We start from the raw sequence: 24,958 nt of genomic DNA, 5'->3' as shown, positions 1-24,958 counted from the left end.
ATTCTGTCACATCAGCAAGCACCTATGAAATATGTATAAAGTTATTATATTTTCTTGGGGGCGTGGCATCATGGATTATATAAGAGTCTCCATTTTGGATGAGAAAATTCACTGCTGCCCCTCGATGACTGGGGCTAAACTTACAGGTTCAATAGTAAGAGCTGTACTGTTGCCAAGACAACTGAAGTTCAAGATCATCTGATCTCCCAGCAACCTTTTCCATACTGGCCCCAACTACTTTCCCAGGCTTTCTCAGAAAGGTTCTTTGCCTCTCACAGCTTTGGGACCTGTAAGAGGCAGAGAAGGAGGAGGAGAGCCCAAGAAGCTCTGGAATGATGTGAAGTTTGGAATTTTTGAAAGACGAAGTGAATGGATAGTGTCCACACTGGAGAGGAACAGTCAGGTTATAGAGGAAGGAAGACAGTGTCTCCTTACCCTTGTATCCAAAACACACAAACATCAGATTTTTTTTTAAACAGTTACTGTTACGTTCCCATATTCCTGATTCATCTGAGTCCTCCTGAGTCTTGTCAAGGTCTGATTCATCACCGACTGCCAGTTCTTCAGTGACTTGGGAGCGAAGTGAGATACTTACTGTGTTACCCAGTGTTTGAGAGGATAGGAGACCAGGTCTGAAGCGATGAGGCTGCCTGGTCCAGGAGTGCTTCTCTTTCTGATGTCGTAAGAAGTCACTGTCTCCTTGGTCAGCGTACGCCAACGTTAGTTTGTCTAGGGCAGGTGACGATGGAAGTTCTGTGGGGATTTGTCCCATGGGAATCAGGCTGCAGACTGTTTTATGCTAAGCCTTGAGGTACTTAGAAATGCCTCCCATTTTTCTGAAGAACTTTCAGAGGAATGCACCTGGACATTTGGGTTTGAAACAGAAAATAACTTGGGCTGTCACTGTTTGGGGGCTGCAATTTTATATTTATCAGGGAGTGGCATGTCTCCTGAATTCAACCCAGATGTTGAATTCATGCTAAATTTGGTATTTTTTTTTTTTTTCCCCAAGGAAAACTAGTACCTAGGTTATCCTTTAAGTTACTTTTTCTTTAAGGGCCGCACATGTGGCATATGGAGGTTCCCAGGCAAAGGGTCGAATCAGAGCTATAGCTTCTGGCCTACACCACAGCCACAGCAATGCCAGATCCAAGCCGCATCTGTGACCTACATCACAGCTCACGCAACGCTGGATCCGTAAACCACTGAGCGAGGCCGGGGATCGAACGTGGGTCCTCGTGGATGCTAGTCAGATTCGTTTCCTCTGAGCCACGATGGGAACTCCTCACTTACCTGTTTAAAAGAAAAAACCCTGGGTCCCTGGTGGTACAGTGGGTTATGGTGTTGTCACTGCTGTGTCTGGGTTACTGCTGTGGTGCTGATTCAACCTCTGGCCTGGGAACTTCGTGTGCCATGGGCATAGCCAAAAAAAGAACTGGGGCTAAAAATGCTCTTTTTTGGTTTCCCTTACACCTCTTTAGTAGCTTCTGCATGTCTTCGTCATTTCTGTTTTCCTTCTTATTTTTACACCTCATTGGATACATAGGCATCTTTTTTTTTTTTTTAACCTTAAGGAAAGCGTCTTTATTGAAGATAAATTTACACAGACATCTTTTTGCAGCTCAATATTCACTCACAAATGCAAGTAGCCATGAAGACCAATGAGCCATCAGTGAAAGGAGAGAAGTTCTTATATCTGTGTTATCTGGGTTAGTTAATGAGGGCATCTAGGGAGAAAAGAAGAGAATTCTCAGCATAAAAAAACAATAAAAGTGACATTAATAATGGCAGCTGGTGTTTTCTGAGCTCTCAGTCTTTGTCAAGTGCTCTACAGGAGGAACTTCATTTAATCTTAACAGTGTAATCCACGAAGATCCCTCCCGAGAAAGGTGGTGCTTTTATCACTTAAGGATATATAAGGTACCTTTACAATGCTTGTAATATACCTCAACTTATTTTGTTTTTTTGCTATTTAGGGCCGCATTCATAGCATATGGAGGTTCCCAGGCTAGGGGTCTAATCAGAGCTACAGTTGCCAGCCTGCACCACAGCCACAGCAACTCGGGATCTGAGCCACATCTGCAACCTACACCACAGCTCACAGCAATGCCAGATCCTTAACCCACTGATCGAGGCACAGAGAGTACAGAGCTGCCAACTACAAGCTGAAATAACTTTGGGGGGAGGGTCTTATGTTTTAGTTATGCAAGTTTTCTATTTGGTTTCATACTGTATCCATGTTTGTTTTTTATATAAAAATAACTTCCTCCCCAAATCTGCCAGTAAATTAATGCATTAGGAAAAGAATGCTCTATTTTTCTACCAGCTAGCCTCAGGGGGTTACACACACACCTGTCTGAGAAATATTACAGCCTCAGGAGTTGTCAGTAATTTGGCCAATCAGGGAGTAGGTAGCCATAAATGAGAGAGAGCTCACTGGCCTGGGATGGAGCCCGAAAGAGACGCAGGGCCAAGGTGAGGGGAGGGCAGGGGCAGGTGTGTGCAGGGGTTGGTACTGGGGCACTTCATGCCAGAGGTCCTAGTTGAGTACCTTGCTGGACCTTTGCTAGGGGATAGAGGAGATTATAAAGGTAGGAAATGTCTTTCACAGTGTTTGTGATCTAGTCTGAGAGGTAAAATACATGCAAGAGGCTCATAGCTTTGCCTCATCTCCTGAACACTCAGTAACTGGCTCAGACGCTGAAGACCACAGGTGCTCAGAGAAGGCAAAGCATAGTCTTTCTAAGGTGGTTGGAAGGTTTTATGGAAAAGGTGAGACCACAAAAAATCCCTGAAGGATGGGTCACATTCTGAAGTCGGACAGAGGAGCATGGTGTAGGCTCCTGAGTGGCTTCACTTGCTTTTTCATTTATCCTCATTAATATTCCTGTGTATATTCCTTTATAGTCTCTCTCAAAAATCTTAGTTATTTTCTCTAAGATACCCTTTGCAAAACTACCCGAGAGAACAGTATGTATGTGTATAATTGTGCTGATTTTTTGGTCAAAGTAAAGGATTGCTGCTTGGGCCATCGCAGGCAGATGGTGTTTCATGGGTCTGTGTTTACCCTCGAAGAAGCTGAATCTGAATGCACGTGTGAGTCCTGCACCCAGAGTTGGCGTGTTCTTTGCCATCACTCTTGTCTTAGGCCCAATCTGACTCAACATTGAGAGCACGTGCTTTTGTAAACACTTGGGTTTACAACTCAGGGTATGAGACTTCATTGAGAAAAGGAAAAGGAACTTTAGTAAATAAGTTCCCCTTAAGTGATACTCCCTTTAGAGCTTGAACTTTAGTTTAAAACCTAATCTGCACCTTTTCCAAATCTCATCTTAAAATTTCTTTTGCCTTTTCTCTAAAGGAAGTCACATCTTGTGCTTTTGTTTTAGGCTGCTGTTCTGTCTCTTCCCCTGAATAGTGCCTGGCTGCCTCAGCATGAGAGATGAAGGGCTAGAAGCTTGGCACAGAAAGCATTAAGTTTTCAAGCCTAGAAAACCCATTTCTGTTTAATTTATATAACTTTGCACACTGCATATGACTGAGGGCCTGGAAGGGAAAAAAGTCAGCCTGAAGAATACTTAGAGTATAAAGTAGTGAAAACAGGATTAGAAGTGGAAGCTGCTTTTAAACATAACAATTTGTTTCTGCAAATACTTTTTCTTCTTGGCATTTATTTTGGCCATTTGCTGTCTTTTAGGTTACTGTAGTTGACAAGAGGCTGCCAAAAGCTATGATAAGTCCTCCTTGTTTTTTGGCTGATAACCCTTTTTTCTACATTGAGTCTTGTGACCCAGTAAGCACCGCCGAGCAAGCGTTTGTGGTTAGGTCTGGCAGGCCCGCCCAGGACCCTCCCAGCTCACTCCTCAGCTCTGCCTCACGCTGACTTAAACATGAGCCACCTCCTTAAGCGCTGGTTTCTTGGTCCCAGCTTCACACAGATGAAGTGGGCATTAGTCGGTATCTGGTGGTTTTGAATGAAAGATGGAGTGTGTTTATAACTTCCAAGGTGGTTAGGAGAGGACACTAACTTACTTCGGGCCTCTTGGGAAATGGGCTGGTTCTCTCTGAGGTTTCCTGTGGTGAGGATTGGTGCAAGGTAGGCCAGGAAGGTCAAGAGCAAGGAGCAGAAGTCACTGGGTTCCCTCTTCGAGCTGCGGAGCCCATAGGCAGTAGGCCAGCGGGGAGGGTGTATTAGGCAGGTGGTGGAAGGGCCAAAGTTCAGGACTCTCTGCTGGCTGAGTCCTTTCACCTGTCGCCTTCCCTCCTCACAGGCGCTGAGCGACCGCTTCAGCGGGGAGATCCCTGATGACCAGATGGCGCACAGCTCCTTTTTCCCCGATGAGTACTTCACCTGCTCCTCCCTGTGCCTCAGCTGCGGGTGAGTGAGTCCAGCCGCCTCCCCACTTTGGGAAAAGCCTTAGAAATGTGCTTCGCGGATGTCAGTGTGCACGCAGATCACCTGCAGTCTGGTTAATTAAAGGATGGGCTGGGCCCGAGATGAGGGCATTCCAGCAAGTTCTCAGGTGATCTGGATGGTTCCGGGACCACACTTTGAGGTTGCGGGGGACCCCAGGACGCATGGTATGAAGGATCCCCTGAAGATTCCAACCAGGTTTATGCAGTTCCTGTCGTGGCTCAGCGGAAACGTATCTGACTAGTATCGGTGAGGACGTAGGTTCGATCCCTGGCCTCAGTCAGTGGGTTAAGGACCCAGGTTGCCATGAGCTGTGGTGTAGGTCGCAGATGCAGCTTGGATCTGGTGTTGCTGTGGCTGTGGTGTAGGCCGGCAGCGACAACTCTGATTGGACCCCTAGCCTGGGAACCTCTATATGCTGCTGGTTCTAAAAAAAAAAAAAGAAAATTCCAACCAGGTTTAGATGTCAAATTGACTGGCTTCTGGGTTTGGTAATTTTTACCACAGAAAACTTGAGGTTTCCTGTTTTCTCTGTTTCTCCCACCAGATTTTTCAATTATAGTCATTCCATCTATTCAACTAATACTTGATAACCCAGTGTGTGCAAAGCACTGGAGTAGGTATCCGTCCTAGTTGATTCCCTTCACTATGAGGGCACATTAGAATTTTCTGGGGGCACTTTCAAAATTACCGAGGCCTGGGCCTTACTTCTACGGATTCACCTTGAAACCCATCTGGGGTGGGGCCTCGGCATTGATGTATTTAAAGGGTTCCTCCGATGATTCTGATATGTAGCCTGAGTTGAGAATATTGATCTAGGGCAGTGTTCTCAGACTTTAATCTAATCTATGTGTCCATCACTTTGGGATTTTGTTCAATGTAGATTCTGAATCAGCAGATCTGGGAGAGATTTTGCATTTCTAACAAGCTCCTGGGTGATGTCTATCCTGCTGGTCCATGGATCACACTCTGTTACCAGGGAAACAGAGCAGTGGTTCTCAATTTTTAGCACGCTTCAGAAAAACCCGAAGGATGTGTTAAAACAGATAGTTGGCCCTTCCGCTCCCAGTTTCTGATTCAGTAGGTCTGATGTAGGGCCTGATGATTTGCATTTCTGTTAAGTTCCCAGGTGATACTGATGTTGCTGGATGGGGACCACATTTTGAGGCCCAGTGGATTAATTTGAGCTGTTGATGGCTATCAGTCACAGTCCAGCGACTTGTCTGATGGAGCTCAGGGGATTTAAATGCAGTATGCCGGGAGTTCCCATTATGGCTCGGTCGGTGGGTTACGAACCCGACTAGTATCCGTGAGGATGTGGGTTGATCCCTGGCCTCGCTCAGTGGGTTAAGGATCTGGCGTTGCCACGAGCTGTGGTGTAGGTGGCAGACATGGCTTAGATCCTGTTTTGCTGTGGCTGTGGCATAGGCCAACAGCTGTAGCTCCGTTTCAACCCCTAGCCTGGGAACCTCCATATGCCTTAGGTGCAGCCCTAAAAAGCAAAAGCAAATAAATAAATAATGCAGAATGTTGGGGTCAGATCTTGTAGACAACCCCCCCCGCCACTGAATTGTCTTTGCCCACATCAGGGTGGCTGCTCCTGTCCTTCACATTTGCCTGCGTAGAGGAGATCTGAGATCTGAGCCTTTTCCGTTACGAATGGCCTTTTTGCACTGAACCCTGTAGGCCACCTGCTGGGCCACCAGCTTGGCTCTGAATTTCTAAAAAGGACCTGGCTCTTGGATTATAGAGTCTGGGCTAGGGAGAACTAAGGGTTATCTTGGAGAGGAAAGAGGAACGTTAGTTGCCAGAGTGACCTAACTTTCCTTTAGCTTGTCCCATGAGCCCAGGAGGAGGAGCTTAGGCTCTGTTGACTCATCACTTTTCCATTCTGAGCCTCACCAGCATTTCCAGAACTTTCCCTTCTATCACAGTGAAATTCTAAAGTCCTAATCTCTGTTTTTGTATTGTCAGGATAGCAGAGCTCACTGTTCATTTGGAAGGTTTTCTTGTTCAGCTGAAACCTCTTTATTTTTTTTTAATAATTTTAATTTTTTCTATTATAGTTGGTTTACAGTGTTCTGTCAGTTTTTTACTGTACAGCAAACTAACCCAGTTGCACATATATATACATACATTCTTTTTCTCACATTATCCTCCATCCTGTTCTTCACGAGTGACTAGATATAGTTCCCAGGATCTCAGCGCTTATCCACTTCAAAGGCAATAGTTTGCATCTATTAACCTGAGATTCCCAGTCCATCTCACTCCCTCCCCCTTGCCCTTGGCAAATACAAGTCTGTTCTCCAAGTCCATGAGTTTTTTCCCCCTGTGGAAAGGTTCATTTGTGCTGTTTATTAATAGATACCAGATATAAGTGATATCATATGGTATTTGTCTCTTTCTAATTTACTTCACTTAAGATGAGGGTCTCTAGTTCCATCCATGTTGCTGCAAATGGCATTATTTTGTTCTTTTTAATGGCTAAGTACTATTCCATTGTGTATATATACCACATCTTCTTAATCCATTCATCTGTCAATGGACATTTAGGATGTTTCCACGTCTTGGCTATTGTGATGAAACCTCGTCTTAACGCATTGCCAAATTTTGAGGGTTGGTTTTTGTTTTGCTTCTTGGCAATCTGTTCTAGTTAAACGTCCCATTTCATGCTGTTTGGATTTTTGATTTCCCTGAAGGCCACTGAGGTCTCCTCTCTTGTCAAGGTAGTGTCTTCTGGCTCCTCCATTCCTCCTGAGGGGCCAGGTGGTTTTCCAAAAAGAGATTGTTCCTTTCGTGCTTTCTCATTGTACAGGGCTAACAGTTGCTCTGCCTGTGTAGTGCCGTTGACACACTGTAACGTACAGCAGTAGTACGCAGTAGTACAGAGAGGCCCGTGGGTTTCCAAAACAGACTGCCCTCTCTGTTTTTGGGCCCAGTTGACAACAGAGGTCTGGTTTTGGCCCTGCATTTGTCTCAGAGTCAGACTCTTCGATCTAAGTGGCATTGGCTCCTTTTAGCCACCTCATTGTCAGCGTTTGGGCTTCACTCAGGGCTGGATGTAAGAACAGCATGAATCACGGGAAAGAAGGAGTACCTCATGAAGCCAAGAGCCGCTGCAGATACTCCCACCAGTATGACAACCGCGTTTTCACCTGCAAGGTGAGTCCGCCCAGCTTCTCCTCCAGCAGCCGGCTTGCTGGTCACACTCTCCTTTGGGGAAGACTAGCTTGGGCTCCTCGTTGCTGCATCTCAAAGTATTTGATACTCAAATTCAGTATTTCTGGAACTTGCAACTATGAGAACTCACACGTCTGTGCCGGGATCTCCTTGGTTTATTTTCTTAAGCCCCCTTTATTCTATTGAGCTTGTTTGCAAGGGTCATATACACTGACTCTTCATCCTTGAGGAAAGAATTGCCCTGTAGGAACCCAGTTTTGATGGATTTCTCTTGTCTGTGACAAGTGTATAATTTATAGCTCAGTTTTGGGGCACGGGATGGGTATACATTCAATTCTTAGTCAGGGTCCCGACTTCTTTAGAGAAGGACTTTCTTCTGATATGCTAAACTCGGGGTCTGTAAACCCTCAGCTGGTATGGCTTGTGGGAGTGGGGCTGGACAGGGATGCCGAGAGGCCAAGGGTTCTGGAGGACAGAGCAGAAGCTGGCAGGGATCCATGTTTCAGGCCTGCTACGAGAGAGGCAATGAAGTCAGCGTGGTGCCCAAGACGGCTGCTTCCACCGACTCTCCCTGGATGGGTCTTGCAAAATATGCCTGGTCCGGGTGAGTTTTAATGCCCAGTTGTTCGGTGTGTTTGTCTCTCTAGGCACCTGGCGGGGTCACAGTGTCTATTTGCCTTTCTTGTAGGTATGTGATCGAATGTCCCAACTGTGGTGTGGTGTATCGTAGCCGGCAGTACTGGTTTGGGAACCAAGATCCTGTGGATACGGTGGTGCGGACAGAGATTGTGCATGTGTGGCCTGGAGTAAGCACTGTTTTATTTTTCTATTTTCTCTTGTATTGTCCAGTTATTCCCGGGTGTGGAAACATGAAACTTGTTTATAGTTAAGGTTGACCATGAATTTCAGTATGTTGGTGGTTTAGGAAGGCATGATCTGGAGAGCTTTTGTTATTCTAGACCCTTAACTTTTTCCATTTCTTTTTCTTCTTCTTCTTCTTCTCTCTCTCTCTTTTTTCTTTTTTGGCCACCACATGGCATATGGAGTTCCCCGGTCAGGGATCAGATCTGAGCCTCGCTTGTGACCTATACCACAGCTTGCAGCAACACTGGATCCTTAACCTGCTGTGCCAGGCTGGGGATTAAACCTATGTCTTAGTGCTCCCAAGATACCCAGAGAGGGAACTCCTTATCCGTTTCTTCTTGCACAGATATTAGAACCATGACTCTTTTTATTTTTTAATTAAAAAAAATTTTTTGGCTGCCCCATGGCCTGTGGCGTTCCCAGACCAGGGATCAGATCCGAGCTGCAGCTACGGCAACACTGGATCCTTCAACCCACTGTGCTGGGGCTGGGGAGCAAACCTGTGTCCTGGAGCTGCAGAGATGCTGCTGATCCTGTTGCATCACAATGGGAACTCCTAGAAGCACAATTTTAAATAAACTAAAAATTGATGGTAGTTACACACACTGCCTCAGCAAATAAAACTTTACTTTTTTGTATTTACCTCACTCATTTTCCATATGCATGTGTTTGTATCGATGCAGTTATAATTTATGTGCCATTTAACTTTTTTTCTCACACCACAATTTTGTTTTATTCACTTCTGTTTGTTCACTCATCATCAGTATACATTGTGAGTGCTGTGTGCCCAGAATTGAAAAAATACAAAAATGAAAAAGGAGCTTTGGGAGTTCCCCCTGTGGTGTAACAGGATCGGCAGCATCTCTGCAGTGTCAGGACACAGGCTTGATCCCCAGACTCAAGCACAGTCGGTCACAACTGCAGCTCGGATCTGATCCCTGGCCCGGGACCTGCATATGCTACGGGGTGGCCAGAAAATTTTAAAAAAGAGAAAGGAATTTTATTTTCAGTTCAGTTCTAGAGGGAGTCAGATGCATAAACAGACATTGTGCTTACGTGTGGAAATAGGATTCCTAGAGAGGTGCAGATTCGAGGAGCTGAGATAAAGGGTTCCTGACCCAGCCTGGGATGGGCGGTCTCTTGGAGGAGGTGTCTGTCCTCTTTACATGAGTATTTCCTGGGGGTGTAAATCTCATAGTCAGAGGTCTGAATTGAACAGTTGTGCACTAGCCTATGGTCACCCTGAAAAGATGACCACGTCAGCAATATCAGCAGTGACTCACAGGGTGTGATATCGCCTAGAAGCCAGAGGGACTCCTGACCTGTCCCCATCCTTCTCTGCCAGGGAACTCGTGGTTCTGGGCTGGCCGAGATGAGTGTCCCGCTTGCCCGAGATCCTGCTCCCTCCTTCCTTTAACTCCCTTCGCTCAGAGCATGATGGGAGCCTGCCTTTTCATTGCAGACGGATGGATTTCTGAAGGACAACAACAACGCTGCCCAGCGCCTCTTGGATGGGATGAACTTCATGGCCCAATCGGTGTCTGAGCTTAGCCTTGGGCCCACCAAGGCTGTGACGTCCTGGCTGACAGACCAGATCGCCCCTGCCTACTGGAGGCCCAATTCCCAGATCCTGGTATGATGGGGCCTGGTGTGGCATTCTGCTCCTGCCGCTTCGCCCTGTCCTGATAAGCTTGTTCTCTGAGGGAGGCTTGGAATCTCTCTCCCAGTCAGGCTAGCTCCCAAAGTATTAGAAAGGGTAGGATACATGTCCGATTTGCTCACTGATTTCCCTTTGTTATTATGCAAGTATGGTTTTTTTTTTTTTTTTTTTTTTTTTGTCTTTTTAGGGCTGTAGCAGAGGCATATGGAAATCAGCAGGCTAGGGGTCGAATCGGAGCTACAGCTGCTGGCCTTCAGCACAGCCACAGCAACTCATGATCCAAGCCACATCTGGGACCTACACCACACTTCATGGCAACACCACATCCTTAACCCACTGAGCAGGGCCAGGGATTGAATCCGCGTCCTCATGGATACTAGTTGGGTTCGTTACACTGAGCCCACAAGCGGAACTCCTGCAAGTATGCTCTTTGTGGTGGATTTTAGTTTCCTTCCTTGCAAGGGCTAGTTATTGGTCAGATGTCTGAGGTCATGGAGCCTTTAGAGGTCATTTAGGGTCATCTTCAGCTTGATAAATCATCTTACCTCACCCGCAGCAAGGGAGCAACCCAGCTTTGGCCTGAACACTTGCCATAGGAGACCCATTCTTCGTCACCTTCCCAGAGGCTCTTTTGAGAAGCCGTGGAGGAGATGAATTCTCACTACTCTCATGGCTAGAATTAGCATAGTCCCTTCTGAGACCCCTGTGACTCAGCCAAATGGACCTGAGTTACCTTTTCAGGCCCTTCTTGGAAGAAAATGCGTATCACAGTTGTGTTTCAGTAGGGGTGTTCCATCTGGCTGCAGGCCTCAGGCTCCCCTGTGTTGGGACCATCCAGGTCCTGCCTTTCCGAGATGGCCCTATGGGCCACCCCTGGGTCTCGTTGACTTTTCTCAGCTGAGCAGACTTGAATGATACCTGCCTCTCTGTTTGTTTTGGGCTTGGAACAGAGCTGCAACAAGTGCGCTACATCCTTTAAAGATAACGACACCAAGCATCACTGCCGGGCCTGTGGGGAGGGCTTCTGTGACAGCTGTTCGTCCAAGACCCGGCCAGTGCCTGAGCGGGGCTGGGGCCCTGCACCCGTGCGGGTGTGTGACAACTGCTACGAGGCCAGGAATGTCCAGTTAGGTAATATGAGGCTTGGAGCCTGGAGGGGACGCTCTCTCCTTGGCAGTGGGTGTTGGGGAGGGGATTCCCACGTGCCCAGCCCCCTTCCTCACCGCACCACCCTCCTGAGAGCAGTTGCTCCCTTGGTCCTCACCAGTCATCCTCTAAGCTCTTTGTTGATGGAGTCCTAGGGGTACCATTCTTTGGCAGGGGGGTGGGCGGTGTTTAAACCTGTTCTGAGTTTACCACAGGCTTAGATTGAGTCTTTCCCCTGGAGGAGGTTCTAGGTCAAGCTTCTAGAACCTTTCTGGCTCACTTTAAAGGAAGGTTATAAAATAGCCACAGAGGGTTGAGGTGAAGGACTAACAGACGTCCCTGGTTGCAGTTTCTGAGCTGATTCACCCACAGTCCATCCTTGCAGGACAGCACAGGGCTACCCGGGAGAAGCATCTGGAATGCTCAGGGGCAGAAGCAAAATTTTCCATTTGAGAAATGACCGAGGGATGATGGCTTTTCCTTTATCACTGTCTGCAGCTGTTACCGAGGCACAGGCGGACGATGAAGGCGGGACGCTGATTGCTCGGAAGGTGGGCGAGGCCGTGCAGAACACTTTGGGAGCCGTGGTGACAGCCATTGACATACCACTAGGTGGGCCTGGCAGTGCCTCTCTTGGGTGCAGTGGATGCGGGATGAGGGCTTTGGGAGTGCCTTGGTCTGTCATTTTGTCAAAGGCTTGGTGACCTAGCTTGAGTTGGGCAGCAAGGTGGCGACTGAAAATTTACATTTGCTTGTTGCTGCTGAATACGGGAGTGGTTTCATGTTTATTCCTGGAGGCCATCGTCTTATGCCAGCTATTGCTGTGTAACAAACTCCTGAAAATGTAAAGGCTTAAAACAACCCCCATTTTATCATGTCTTACAGGAAGGGTAGTTTATTTCTGCTCTGAGTGGCATTGCCTGGAGCTGTTGCCAAATTTTCCAGTATGGCAGCTAGACTGGTCTGGAGGGGCCAAGCCAACCTCACTTACATGCTGGGTAGCCTGGCGGGGATGCCTGGAAGGCTGGGCTCAGTAAAGCACCCCCACCGCCCTAGCTCCATATTCTCCAGGCCTCTCCAGCTGTTTCTCCAGTGGTGGTGGTCTTCTTCCAGGGTGGCTCAGGGCTCTCAAGAGACAGGCCTGGGCCTAGAAACTCGCTTTTCTATCATAGTGTCCTGTAGTCACAGGGCCTGCCTCGATTCGAGGGAGGGGTCAAGGTATCAAAGATTTTGTGGCTATCTTTAATCTGCCACACCAGCCAAGCTGTTACTCATTTAAGATTTAAGAGAGCAGAGTTCCCCTTCACGGCTCAGTGGTAACGAACCTGACTAGGGTCCATGAGGATGCAGGTTTGATCCCTGGCCTCACTCAGTGGGTTAAGGATCTGGTGGTGTCGTGACCTGTGGTGTAGGTTGCAGACACGGCTTGGATCCTGTGTGGCTGTGGCTGTGGCTCTGGCCGGCGGCTGCAGCTCTGATTTGACTCCTAGCCTGGGAATGTCCATATGTTGCGGGTACAGCTCTAAAAAGCAAAAAACCAAAAAAACAACAATAAAAAAAAATTTAAGAGAGCTACTTACCTCTGGGGTGCTTATAACCAGGATGGGGAGAGGAGGAGGAAGGCAACCACGGTAGTGTGTGGAGGGCTTAGGCAGGGCTGGCCCGGCCTCGGGGTATTTAGCCCACTGAGAAGGGGAGACCAAGGGGTCCTGGGTGGGTGTGATGAAAATTGCCTGGATCAGATTTACTCACTGGCTCACAGAATGAGCTGATGGTAAACATTTGCTACAGGGATGTGGGAATCGATGGATTTGTCCAGGCTTGATGCTCTCAGTAGTCACGGGGAGAGGCAGGGCTGCCCTTGGCACAGAGAGCCTGCCACCTGTGCCCACAGGGACCCAGCTGCAGAGCACTCACTGGCTCTTGGGTCCCAATGCGTCATGCACATCATTTCTTGTACTCCTGCACTGGCTTTTGAAGGTGGGTTGTTAAAGATGAGTAAACCAAGGCACTGAGAATTCAAGGAGCTTCTCTTAATCTCGCAGCTGCTAACAGACTCGGGCTCAGCTGAACTAGGATGATATGTCCTGACTCCAAAGCCCAGGCTTCTTTATCGTTGTTCCAGTGGTTCTGAATTTAGCCACACTTTCGGCTCACCTGGAGAGCCACAGATACACCAATGTCAGGGCCTGGGCCCCGGTCCCGGAGGTCCTGACCTGGGTGGTAGCAGGGAGAAGGCCAGGCGTCCGCATCTGTCGAAGCTCCGGGGGTGGTTCTGTGTCGTTGGACTGTGAGCCAGTGGTGTCCAGGGATGGCCTCTTGCCTTGTGGGACTTGGGTGCTGGGTTCTGCACGCATCCGTCATGGCTCCTTTCCTGCTGTAGGTCTGGTGAAGGATGCGGCCAGGCCGGCGTACTGGGTCCCTGACCATGAGATCCTGCACTGCCACAACTGCCGGAAGGAGTTCAGTGTCAAGCTTTCCAAGCACCACTGCCGTGCCTGCGGACAGGGCTTCTGTGACGAGTGTTCCCATGACCGCCGGGCTGTCCCCTCTCGAGGCTGGGACCATCCTGTCCGAGTCTGCTTTAACTGCAATAAAAAGCCCGGTGACCTTTAACCCCAGCTCCCTCTCCGAGTCCTTCACAATTCCTTAGATTCTCAGGGTTAGAAATGAAGTCTCGTTGAGGTAGGCCCTCCTCCCGGTCTCCTGTTGGGGTGTGTTCCTCTCTGCTCATCCTGGGGCCACTTTCCCGCGGCGGGGGGTGGGCTAGGTGGCGAGCCGGGGTGAGCCTGGCGGCAGGACCGAAGGCGTGAACCCCTCAGGGCAGGGGACCGAGCAGTTTATAGCAAAGGGGAATGAACCCGAATCTCTTGCATTTTATTTCAGATAAAAATAATAAATAAATAAATACATCTATCCATATATACCTACAAAAGGAACGTGGAGTATATTCAGGCTGCTGCCGGCTGCAAAGACCTGCACAGTCTGTCCCCAGCACAGGGATCAGGTGGCAGTGGCAGCAGGTCTTCCCCACAAAACCAAGCCAGGTCCAAGGCCACTGCGTTGCTTGTCACTCTTTGAGCCTTTGAAGCCTTCGCGGCCCTCAGCTGCTGGGGGAGGTGAGCTCCCCAGGAACTTCTTGCGTGGAAGAGCCTGGGGAGGATCGCCCTGAGTTGGATCCCAACTCTTGGCCTAAGCCTGTTTCAGTCAGAGACCACCCAGCTTAGTGTGCAGGTCACGGATGGGTGGGGGGTGAGGGGTAGGGTCCTCAGCCCTGAGAAGTCCCAAGTGCAGGTGACGGGACGGCCCTCGTCCCCGGGGAGAACACGGCCTGAGCGGGCCTTCCCCAGCGCTATTTCCTGCCTGTCGACGCTTCCGTCCGCGTGCCCGCCTGGCTCTCCTGCCCCGAAACAGAGCACCTGCTTCCTTCCCCCTCCCCGCCTCGGGCCCCCTGTTTGCTGAGTGTTGCACTGGGATTTTTGCTTATTTTGAAGTGTCTTAATTCTTTGTTTCCCAGATACAAGACTCCTCTAGCTATTGGAGGGGTGATCATGAGAAATCTTCCAGGAAAACAGCACAGAATGGACTGTTAGTTTTTTTTTTTTTTTTTTAAAGTACATATATATATATATATATATAAAAATAAATATTTCAACAGATCATTAAGGAAAAATTCTATCTCTCCAGTCCTGGCAAGAGAAGTCAAATGAACTTGAGTTTCTCCTCGAGAGCTGGGACCCCCATGTCTGTCATGGCTGGAAAGAGACTGTTGTGTGTCGCCTGTCATCCCGGTGGATTTGATCTTCAGTGGCCAAAAGCGGAGAATGAAAAGTGACATAGTTCTTGACTGAACTGTGGGTGGGCCGAGCCTCAGGGAGGTACGTGGCGGTCCTTCTTGGCCTGAGAGTCCCTGTGACGTGAGCCCTGGAACGTGTTGGTCCTTGTCAGGCCTGCCCCCTTCCTGCCTCCTGTGGCCCCGTGACTGCGGCCCTGCTCCAGTACTGTGTATTATGAAATGCGCCCTCATAAAGGAATCTTCCTGCGGAACATTGACTGTGCTGCCTCATTCCTTTAACTCCATCGGTACGTCTGGCTGCCTCTTTTCCTAGTCAGTGGGGAAGAAGCTGGTGGTTTTCAGAGTAGATGCCAAGCGAGGGGCATATTTTACCTGTAAATACCTCACTTTATTCCCCGGGGACTCCTCTGGCGCAGTAGAGGAGTCTAGGGTGTTACCAGTGACCTGAGGAAGCACTGGGAAAAGACTGTTTTCTGTCTTTGTCGGTCCCTCCCTCTTTGTCTCTCTGCCCTGCCTGGCTTTGTTGGGCTCTTCTTGATCCGTGCTGCTCACCACTCTCCTCTGTCCTGTCGTGTGGGGGCGCTCCTGAGCCTGCGAGTCTGCCTGACCACACAGGAAGGAGCAGGTCTTCTGATCGCTCTTCCTTGCCCTTGCGCCAGTAGAGGAAAGAAAGGTAGCCCAGTGTCAGAGTAACCGGAAGTTCTTTTCTTGCCCTAGACAGCCAGTGTCCTTGCTCTTGAGGCAGCTGCTTTGATTCAGGTGAAGCCAAGAGTACAGGTGTGTGGGTGGTAGGAACCAGCAAGGAGATATGTCCAGAGGCCCCTGCAGAAGATGGAGGGGGCTGATTTTGAGGAAAGAGGAAAAAATGGGAAATTATTTCAAGGAGATCTTGAACTTCCAGAGGAAAAGTAAAAATTCCATTCGCTCATGAGAATGCAAGGGCCCTAATAAATTCTTGGACCTGAGCAGGAGACCCCGCTGGCGCTGCCACCTATTAGCAGGAGACTCGGGTGAATTGCTTTCAGGTTTTTTCTCCAGTGTATTGGAGTGACCTTCACCTACCTCAGAGGGTCCTAAGAATTAAAAGGGAGTAATGCAGGCAGAAATCGTTCCTTCAGGATACTGGTCTAGGTGTGGCAAGTGCTGTGCAAACTAAGCCTCCTGGAGGTTTCTGTGAAGCTGAGACTTAACAGCAGTTGGGCTTTTACAGATGAACAGGTGCAGAGGCCCAGGTGAGGGAGGGACTTGCAACCTGTATCCTGAGAGCACGGGTGGGAGTGGAGCAGGGCAACAGGGTGAGGCTCGTGATCAAGTCTCTAAAGCCACTCCTTTATTTGCAGGCACCAGAAACTGCTGAACACAGGCAGCTTTTGGGGAAGTCATTCCTGTACCAGTGGCTATGCAGTGGGTGGCCTGGAGAGGCAGACTTAGAGGCGTGGGCCCGGCCCAGAGGCTTTTACCAACATACGTGAATGGGGAGAGAGAGAAGAACAAACTGAGTTTAGCCTGCAGTTGTTTTCAGAGGGTTATGTGAAAGATTTTGGCCAGGAAAGTGAGGGCTGACAGATAAGTGGAGCTAACTTGGTCTCAAAGGACATTTCTGGGCACCCTTGTTGGGACACCGAGGCGGCTATCAGTGTCCCCATGTTCTGACACGTCGGCCAGCTGGACTCTCGGGCGGCTGCAGAGCACAATGGAGCTGGAGGCAGGTGTTTATCTGTGGGCATTTCTGGTAACCAGTTTGTGCCAGTGTTCTCATCTGTTTAGAAGGCTACGGGCAAGCACGTGGCAAAGGGTTTATTGGAGCTCAGTGCTGCTGCCACCACCTCTTGCTTATTCTCTCCCTTCCAGTCTCCCGGGAACAGGGTACAGCGCTCTCAGAGACCTGCAAGTGAAAAAGGCTTCCAGACCGTGTGCGTGACATACTCATCTTCGGGACACTAACAAGCAAACATCCAAAATGCTTAAATCAACATCTCAGCCAAATGTAGCCACTTTTCATAGAATCTCCATCAAATGTTAGGAGCAATGATGGCTAATCACAGAGAACACATTGCTAAGTTTAAATTGGAAGGTTTTTAGTTTTTTTTTTTTTTTTTTTGCTTTTTATGGCTGCGCCTGTGGCATATTAAAGTTCCCTGGCTAGGAGGCCAAACTGGAGCTGCAGCTGCCGGCCTACACCACAGCCACAGCAACACCAGATCCGAACCATGTCTGCGACCTACATTGCACCTTGCAGGAGTGCTGGATCCTTAGCTCACTGTGCTAGGCCAGGGATTGAACCTGCATCCTCATGGATATTAGTCAGTTTCTTAATCCACTGAGCCATAATGGGAACTCCTAGGTTGATTTTTGATTTTTTGGCTGATAGTACCTGTGGCATGTGGAAGTTCCCAGGGCAGGGATCCAACCCTTGTCACAGCAGTGACAGTGCCAGATCCTTAACTCTTAGGTTACCAGGGAACTCCTAAATTAGAGGTTCCGAAGATGTCCCCTACATTTTTTTTAAAAAGCCTGATGGAAACAAAACTAATTCTTGGACAACTCTATTTGCTTAGCAAGAACTTGGGCTATGGCACAGCTGCTAAGCAGGGAAGCTAGGAGGGGTAGAGCCCTCCATGTCAGAACTCATCTCGTGTTGAGGACTCGGCTGGCTGTCTGTGAAATCAACACCGGACTGAAAAGCCGCCATGGGTGCTCAGCTCCACTGAAGCAGCCAGTCTGCACTGTGGGAAAAGCTCTGCACTACACGTGCGATACCAGCAACTGGAAAGAGCACACGTGTAGCAGACAGACGCATACTGTGAGGACTTACAGCTCGGGGGGACGAAAGTTATTAGTGGAAGTTGGGGTCTTGGCTCAGCATTTATTAGTTGAAACCTTTTTTTTTTTCCCAGGGCTGCACCTGCAGCACGTGGAAGTTGGTGGGCTAGGGGTCAAATCAGAGCTACAGCTGCCGGCCTATGCCACGGCCACAGCAATGCCAGATCTGAGCCACATCTGTGACCTACGCTGCAACTTGAGACAATGCCAGAACCTCAACCCACTGAGCAAGGCCAAGGGTTGAACCTGGATCCTCACGGACACTGCATTGGGTTCTTAACCCACTGAGCACAACAGGAACTCCTTGGCTTAGCATTCACTCTTGTTGGTTCTCTTGGGGAAAAGGCATGCCATCAAAATTAATACAAAAGATGCTGCTGTGACTGTCACCTAGACCCTTCAGTCATACAGCTGTTTCCTGGGCCCTATGTGCAGGTCAGACTGCCAGGGCTGCAGAGATAAAGCGGGGAAAGTCTAGACGATTGAACACTTAAGAGTTTTGGTATCCGCAAGCTTCTTACTTTTTGGCAAGTGTCAGAAAAGTTCATTTACTTGGCGATTGAATGTGTCGACATCGGCACCCAGCCACTTGCTGATTTCTCCCCAGCACTAGCTGTGCGTGATGCACAGGGACCGTCAGCGAGCGGAGGAGCGTGAGGGTGGAGGACACCATCTCTTCTGCGTCCGAGTCCCAGCTCTCCACTTCATCAGGTCTGTGGTCTGAGGCCAGTCACTCAATTTCTCTGTGCCCCGGCAATGATGCTAGTAATGTTTATATCCTTACACTGTCCCACTTCCCTTATGAACTGTTTGAAGGATCAAGTCAGGTAGGTGGGGGAAGAGCATAAAACCCAAGGTACTAAAATATCACGCGTCGACATTCAGGATGACCAATCTGCTGTCATCGTGGTGTTTGGATTGCTTTCTCTGTACGCGAAGCGGTAGCAGGGTTCTGGCGGGACACTGCTGCCTGACCCTCAAGGGAGTAAGGGAAGGGAGTTTAATTGGTGAAGCCTCCTGGGCTAGCAACAGTGAGGTGCAGTTACCCGCGACAGGTCTGAAGGGACAGAAGGTGAGACCTGGCATCCAGAGAGCTGTGTTCCAGCAGAGGCTGTAGCCCTGGGTAGGGGAACGGAGCCACGGTCCGCCACACCCCAGCAGGAGAGAGCCAGGGAACTTAACACTTCCCTTCCCGCCGCCTGCGTTCCCGCTGCTGTGTCCCACTGGCTGGACCCATCTGGGCTGGGGAGACTGCTGACGAGTCCACAGAGGTCAGCTGCTCGGGGCACAGGGCAGCTCTCTAGCCAAGCCGTTAATGCCGGTCCTAGACTCTACCCTTTTTTCCTCACCCAAGATTTGAGTAGCTGTTAGTGTAGCTGGTTTGTGGCTGCAGCAGCCAAGCATCATGATCTTCTACATCATTAACAGAGCAACACACCATGCTGTGGTTCTTTCTAGTTTATTGTTTGGTCGAAAGACAGGCTCTTTGTATTAATACTTTGTATAAACATCTTAGAAAGTGCTTCTCCTAGATTACAAAAGGTCAAAGCCAACTTTCTTTGAGATGGGGCCCTTGAATCTGACATTTATGTCCCCATGACAGAAACTGGAGCCGCTGTACTTAACATCCTGGAAGGTGCCTTGACAAAGGCACGCTAAGGTCTGTCTAAAACCTTTAGCATCTAAAAGGATCCATCCTTCCTTCCCATGCCTATGAACCGTCAAAAGGAGAACCCCCGAGACGGGATACTGTATCTGCTACTGTATCAGGGGAGTTTGAGAAGGCTAGTTTAATGACCCCCAACTCCAGGCTTAAATCCTTCTCCAGAGACTCAGAGAAATGACTTCCCCTTCCCTCCAGCTGGCTTTTCAAGTACAGAGGCATGTACTGAGATCCGGGCACTGTCTACCAAGTCTCACCCTGTCTCATCATGAGGCTTCTTGAAAGGGCTTTTGGTGAAAGTAGCAGCTTTAGTTATTGTCAGTCATCCGCCCTTAGAAAAGTATTTTTTGCTTAAAAAAAAAAAAGAGGGTGGGAAGAAGGGACTATTCTGAGGAATTCAACAAGGAAATAGGTACCTTTTATGAAAAGGACTTTTAAGCTTTTGAACACACAACTTAGCTGAAATAACTTACTGAAGTGTCTCCACATAAAACACAGCACCTTTTCCTCAGCAGCTGGATGGATGAGACATGCATACATGGAGCATCCATTTAAAATACTGTCACTGGAAACAGCAACTGTGGCAAAAACATGGCTCCTCCTTTGCTCCCTTGAGTCACACCCACATCCCTCAGGCTGCACTCTGCAGATTTAGTTGTAAGAGAAGCAGTAAAGGTCCTGTCGGACGGCCATGAGCAGCCCTGGCGCTCCCTGGAAGCCCCCAAGCCGAGAAGAGAAAGCCACACTGGGAATGTCGGCCTTGGAGGTGGGGTGTGGGGAGGGTATGGTTCTGAGCAGGCGGGCATCATGGAGGCTCCAGATTCGCGTGTAGCAGTCCTGGCCCACTAAGAGAGGGGAGACACAGGGCAGGTTAGGAGAGAACGCACAGGAGAACTCGTGGGCCTGTGGCCCTGGCTTCCTACGATTCCTAAGGGCTAAAGGTGACTCCATTTGAGCCAAAACAGACTCACAAACAGCAGTGATTTCTACTGATAAGATGTCCCTTTTAAAAATTAAAGATACAGGTCACCTGGGTGCTCTAGAACCACTAACTGCAGGTACTCCAAGTAACAAGAGGCACCGGCTGGCTGTGACACGCTGGGTGGGGCGTCCTCTCAGGTGGCCTCTGCGTCTCCTGGTGTTAAGGGCTGTTCAAGAGGGAGCCACGCCCACCTGGTTCCGATGATACGCAGCTGATTTCCTTTCTGTGAGACACTAACCAGGAAAATCTAACTTCATTACATCTAGGGACAAATCAGGTGACAACTCTCCTCAGGGTGTCTTCTGGTTTAACGGGTCTGTCTAGTCTTCAGGGTTCAGAGCTGAGAGGAAATGACACCTGACAGCCCGGGTTTGGGCAGCCCAGACAGGCAGTATGCACCACTGCAGATCTTCGGGGGAGCAGGAGGAAGAGGACAGACCTGGTATCAAGGATTTCAGTGTGTGCTTCCAACCACCTGAGTTGACTCCATGACCTTAGGGGCGGGTCACTGCAGGTTGTGCAGGTCAAGGGTTACTGCAGCCAGCCCACGACCCGTATCTCCTCTCCGTAAGGCTCGTGTCTTTTCTATTACCCAGAACAAACTCTTCTGAGATGAAAACTTGTGGAAAATAGACTTAAGGAAGCTAATTGCTGCTGGTGGTGAGAGGAGTAAATACATCCAAGAAAGTTCTAGCAAAGTGCTGTTTCTTAGCCACAAAAAAGTTTCCCAGCAAATACGTCCTTTCTGTAGGAGTACTGGAAAATTTGAGAATCTGTGAAGACTGAGAACATGCTCTTTAATGCCAAGGGCTGACTAGTTCATTTGTCAAATGGCCAAACTTTCACACTGTCTGTATACTCCACGGCTCAGAAACAGTATCATCTGTGCTCAACTCCTAACTCCTTTCAAAGGGGTCTGGTGCTAGAAAGCTCTACTTCCGTTCTACAAATCATGGGTTCACAATGGGAGTTAAAAGGAACCAGGCACTGGTTCCTTTACAATGGCCTCAGTCTCTTTCCTCAGCATCCTCTAGGGGACGTGCAAGCACAGAGGACAGGGCACCCACGCTTTCTGGCAGGATGGCCGCGTGATGAGACGAGGGTCACACTGAAGGCTGATCTGGTGAAGAGACTTAAACCCCACACCCAGGTCTCCTGAGCCACGATGCCTGACTGCACTTCACTCGCCTTTACTGAAGTGCTGCCCGCCGAAGTGGGGACAAAGGGCTGACCAACTGGTGACTGTTGGAACTGTTGCTTGTTAAGGCCTCACTCTACATCCCACCTTGACTCCCTGCCCCCAACAGTCCCAAATCCCTCTTAGTTGGTTTTGTTTTGGAGTAATTTCTCCCTCATCTCTTAATACTGCTGGAGGTCCTAAGGGATAGTATTTGATGGGACAGATCTCCTTGGCCCCAGGTACCTGCCACCACGATTCCTTCTTCCTCGTGCACGTGCAGGGGCAGGTGGGCATACTCGTTCACGTGCCCTTCGTACTGCCTTACACACTTATTGTTCCTCAGGTCCCACAGCTTGATCTGTGGGAAGAAGCACAGGGGGCCATGAGGGAGGATCCGGCAGGTGCACTGGTGAAGCCCAGGCGCGGAGGCCAGAGAGGGCGGGCGAGGTGGTCTCCAAAGTCTTCTTCAAATTAGAAAAATCTAAGTCTCAAATTCCTGAGCCCGAGTCCATCAAAAGCACCAGCTTCACAGTGGGCAGCAGAATAGCTGCCCTGCACAGCTGCCTGGGCTCCAGATGCCCTTCCCTGCCACTGTCTGGCAGGAGGGTCTCTTCTGTAGAGCCCCTCCACCTGGCCCAGAGCCAGTGGCAGTGGCTGCACAAAGTCAGTGGTACCCATACCGTTCCAGCCATGTCGGATGCCATCAGGCACTGCTCTTCTTGGAGGATCCGTACGGAGGTAACTGCTGAATCATGGAATAGGCGGGTGGCTTTCCAACCCTTGCCTTGATTTCGACAACGGAGATCAATGGCAAAGATTTCCCCGGAACGACAGCCATTAAACAGCAAAGGAGCCTGCAGAAAGAGGGACTGCTCGGTACCTGCCCCAAGGCTGGGAGAGGTGTGCCCTCCAGAATACAGCTCCTGCCTCCTCTCCAGCCCCTGGGTCACAGGTACAGGTGCAGACAAGCTGGTAGGGTTTGAGCCTCAGTGGTTGGAAGGGCTCCTTATGAAAGTTGTCAGAAAACTGGATGCTACCTGTTCTATTCCTCCAGTGTCCTCCCTGCTGGCTGCAACTGGTCCCTAAGGCCTCCCCTTGAACCCCTCCCTGTGAGGTGATGGTGCTCTGTCTCCTCCCAGGTCATTAGTGAGAAGCTGGGGGGTGAGTGTGGAGTAAGAGATGAGAGATCCAGGTAAGACCTGGGCGCCCCGAGAGAGTGGCAAGATGGCTCAAAACCCTGAATAATGAACTCTGTGCTTACTGCCCAAAGCGGGTCAGCACATCTTCCGCACTTTTAAAGAAAGATGGCATTTTCTACAGGTCAGGCTTTTGAAATGTAGTAATGACTAGAATTTTGACTTTTAAATTTCTAAAATGTGTACCTGACAGCTGCATATAAAAGTTATGAATTGAGACCTAAATTACTTGTCCTGTTGGCTAATCCAAGTTCTCAAGAATTGCTAACAATTCATTTAACTGAAAGCTGTTTCAAGCCAGCTGAGCCAGGCCTTTCTGGATCAGCCAAATTTCATTTCGTGCCGACCTGTTCTCCAAGTAACCCGTTGCTCCTTCTAATGCCCTCTCCTTCCCTGTGAAAGAGGGAGGAGGACCAGTGGCCCCTCGGCGCAATCCCACTGCAATCCAGCAAACGTCCACCCCTGGGGAACTGTATTATGCCCTCCCCCTCCAGCTAACCGTGAGGGCAAACTGCTGGGCCAAGACGTCACTGTTGGTCCCAAACGACTGCCGGTGTCCGGTCACCACGCTGGTCACCAGGACTCGCCGAGACAAGCCTGACGGAGGTGGAAAAGACAGACAGTGTCACCGGTGGTCTGGGGAGAGGGACTCTGGGCAGTGGTTTAGGGGCCCGAGATCCTTCACCCTGGGCACCTGTGGGGGCAGCGGTGGCTCACCTGTACTAAAGCAGTTATTGGCCTGGATGTTCAGGGACCACGCACAGGACCAGGCCCCGGGGATCCGGAAGCTGCAGAGCATTCCAGGGCGGTCTCCGCCTGCGGAGGAAACAGGGAGTGTAAAACGTGGCTGCCCTCCACGGCTGGACATCTGCCCTCCACACTGCCAGGCAGTGACCAGCAGGTGTGCGAAACCTCCAGGAACAGCTGCTCGGAGGGTCCATACCGTGGCCCCATTCTGGGTTTTGTGGCAGCAAAAAAGAGGCACTCAGGCCAGGTGCCTGGCTCAAAAATGGTTATTCTGAGAGTAATACATGAATCTTCCCTGACTTCCCAGCAGCAGCGTTAGAAATACTAACAGCTATCAGGGAGGCTGTATATGTCACAGATAAGAGGGTTTCAATTCTGGATCACACTATTAACTGTGTGAGCTCATGCAAACTTTTTTTGAATATGTTTTAACTGATAAAACGTACATCAAGGACACAAATCATGGTACACAGTTTAATGAATAATCTCAAAGTTAAGTACAGCCAGCCATGTGGCCACTACTCAGGTTAGAAAATGGAACATGCTAGTACCCTTCGTGTCTTCTCCCAATTACTAGCCTTCCCACTACTCCTCATAGGAAGCCACCACCCTGACTTCCAATACCATCTCTTAGTTTTGTAAGGCAAACTCTGAACCTCTTTTTGCCTTAGTTTCCTCATCTGTAAAATGGTAATAATATATACTCCTGCCTTACAAGCCTGCTGTATGATGAACCGCTAGGCACCAGGCTAAGTATGCATTAAATCATTTAATCCCCCATATAACCTGAGGGTAGATGTTTACTTTACAGAGGTTAGGCAATCTGTTCAAGCTGGTAAGGGGCAGAACTGGGATTCCTGCCAGGTCTGTCGGAAGCCTGCAGTCGTAGAGGCCTGATTCTTGTCTAATTGATCTTAATTCACGGAAAGACTGAAAACTTAATGTCCAGCATGCTGCCAGGCACCTGGACTGCCTTCGGCCAGACAGAACGTTAAGCATCCCCGACAACACCTGCCATACTGTAGGAGCGTAACAGATGTTCTCGGGACGATCTGTGCAGGCAGCTCAAATAAATATTCTTATCTCGTGTACTTTTAACTGTTCTGGCTGCTAAAATGATCCCAAAGGAGGAAATAAGTGAAGATGCACATGCTTCTAGCACAAATCCTGGGTCAGGTTTAAGGAACCTCCCAGGTGCCCCTGCAGACTATCCCCAACCTCCCAGCATGGCTTTGGGCTCACGTGGCCCACGGCTCCCACCCCTCCTGTCCACATCAGCACCGCAGAGCTTAGGCTGGTAGCTGCAG

The 24,958-nt window shown here is 49.4% G+C and overlaps 2 protein-coding genes across 6 annotated transcripts in view; one reads left to right on the top strand and one right to left on the bottom strand.

Annotated features, from left to right (window-relative positions):
* ZFYVE1 (zinc finger FYVE-type containing 1) overlaps positions 1-15,311 on the top strand; it is a 57,416-nt gene extending 42,105 nt beyond the window's left edge. Inside the window, exons 5-14 of one of the 3 annotated variants that reach the window (XM_047794792.1) lie at positions 4,272-4,378; positions 7,468-7,576; positions 8,101-8,198; positions 8,283-8,400; positions 9,921-10,091; positions 11,069-11,249; positions 11,763-11,876; positions 13,648-14,383; positions 14,782-14,852; positions 14,952-15,311. In XM_047794792.1, the coding sequence (XP_047650748.1) occupies positions 4,272-4,378; positions 7,468-7,576; positions 8,101-8,198; positions 8,283-8,400; positions 9,921-10,091; positions 11,069-11,249; positions 11,763-11,876; positions 13,648-13,880 (1,131 nt within the window). In that variant the 3' untranslated portion in view covers positions 13,881-14,383; positions 14,782-14,852; positions 14,952-15,311. Of the gene's footprint in view, positions 1-3,800; positions 4,097-4,271; positions 4,379-7,467; positions 7,577-8,100; positions 8,199-8,282; positions 8,401-9,920; positions 10,092-11,068; positions 11,250-11,762; positions 11,877-13,647; positions 14,853-14,951 lie in introns of those variants that run through there. The other 2 variants (XM_047794794.1, XM_047794791.1) reach the window with 2 other exon arrangements.
* A 4,015-nt stretch (positions 15,312-19,326) lies between these two features.
* Positions 19,327-24,958, bottom strand: part of DCAF4 (DDB1 and CUL4 associated factor 4) — a 31,166-nt gene continuing 25,534 nt past the window's right edge. For all 3 annotated transcript variants that reach the window (XM_047795693.1, XM_047795694.1, XM_047795695.1), the window contains 5 exons: positions 23,622-23,720; positions 23,404-23,501; positions 22,389-22,562; positions 21,952-22,066; positions 19,327-20,391 (listed from right to left, as the gene is read on the bottom strand). In XM_047795693.1, coding sequence (XP_047651649.1) covers positions 20,198-20,391; positions 21,952-22,066; positions 22,389-22,562; positions 23,404-23,501; positions 23,622-23,720 — 680 coding nt within the window. In that variant the 3' untranslated portion in view covers positions 19,327-20,197. The remainder of the gene's footprint in view (positions 20,392-21,951; positions 22,067-22,388; positions 22,563-23,403; positions 23,502-23,621; positions 23,721-24,958) is intronic.

The sequence above is a fragment of the Phacochoerus africanus genome, chromosome 9, assembly GCF_016906955.1.
Source record: "Phacochoerus africanus isolate WHEZ1 chromosome 9, ROS_Pafr_v1, whole genome shotgun sequence".
NCBI lineage: Eukaryota > Metazoa > Chordata > Mammalia > Artiodactyla > Suidae > Phacochoerus > Phacochoerus africanus.
The sequence above is the reverse complement of the archived record's forward strand: the minus strand, read 5'-3'. Positions and strand labels throughout refer to the sequence as shown.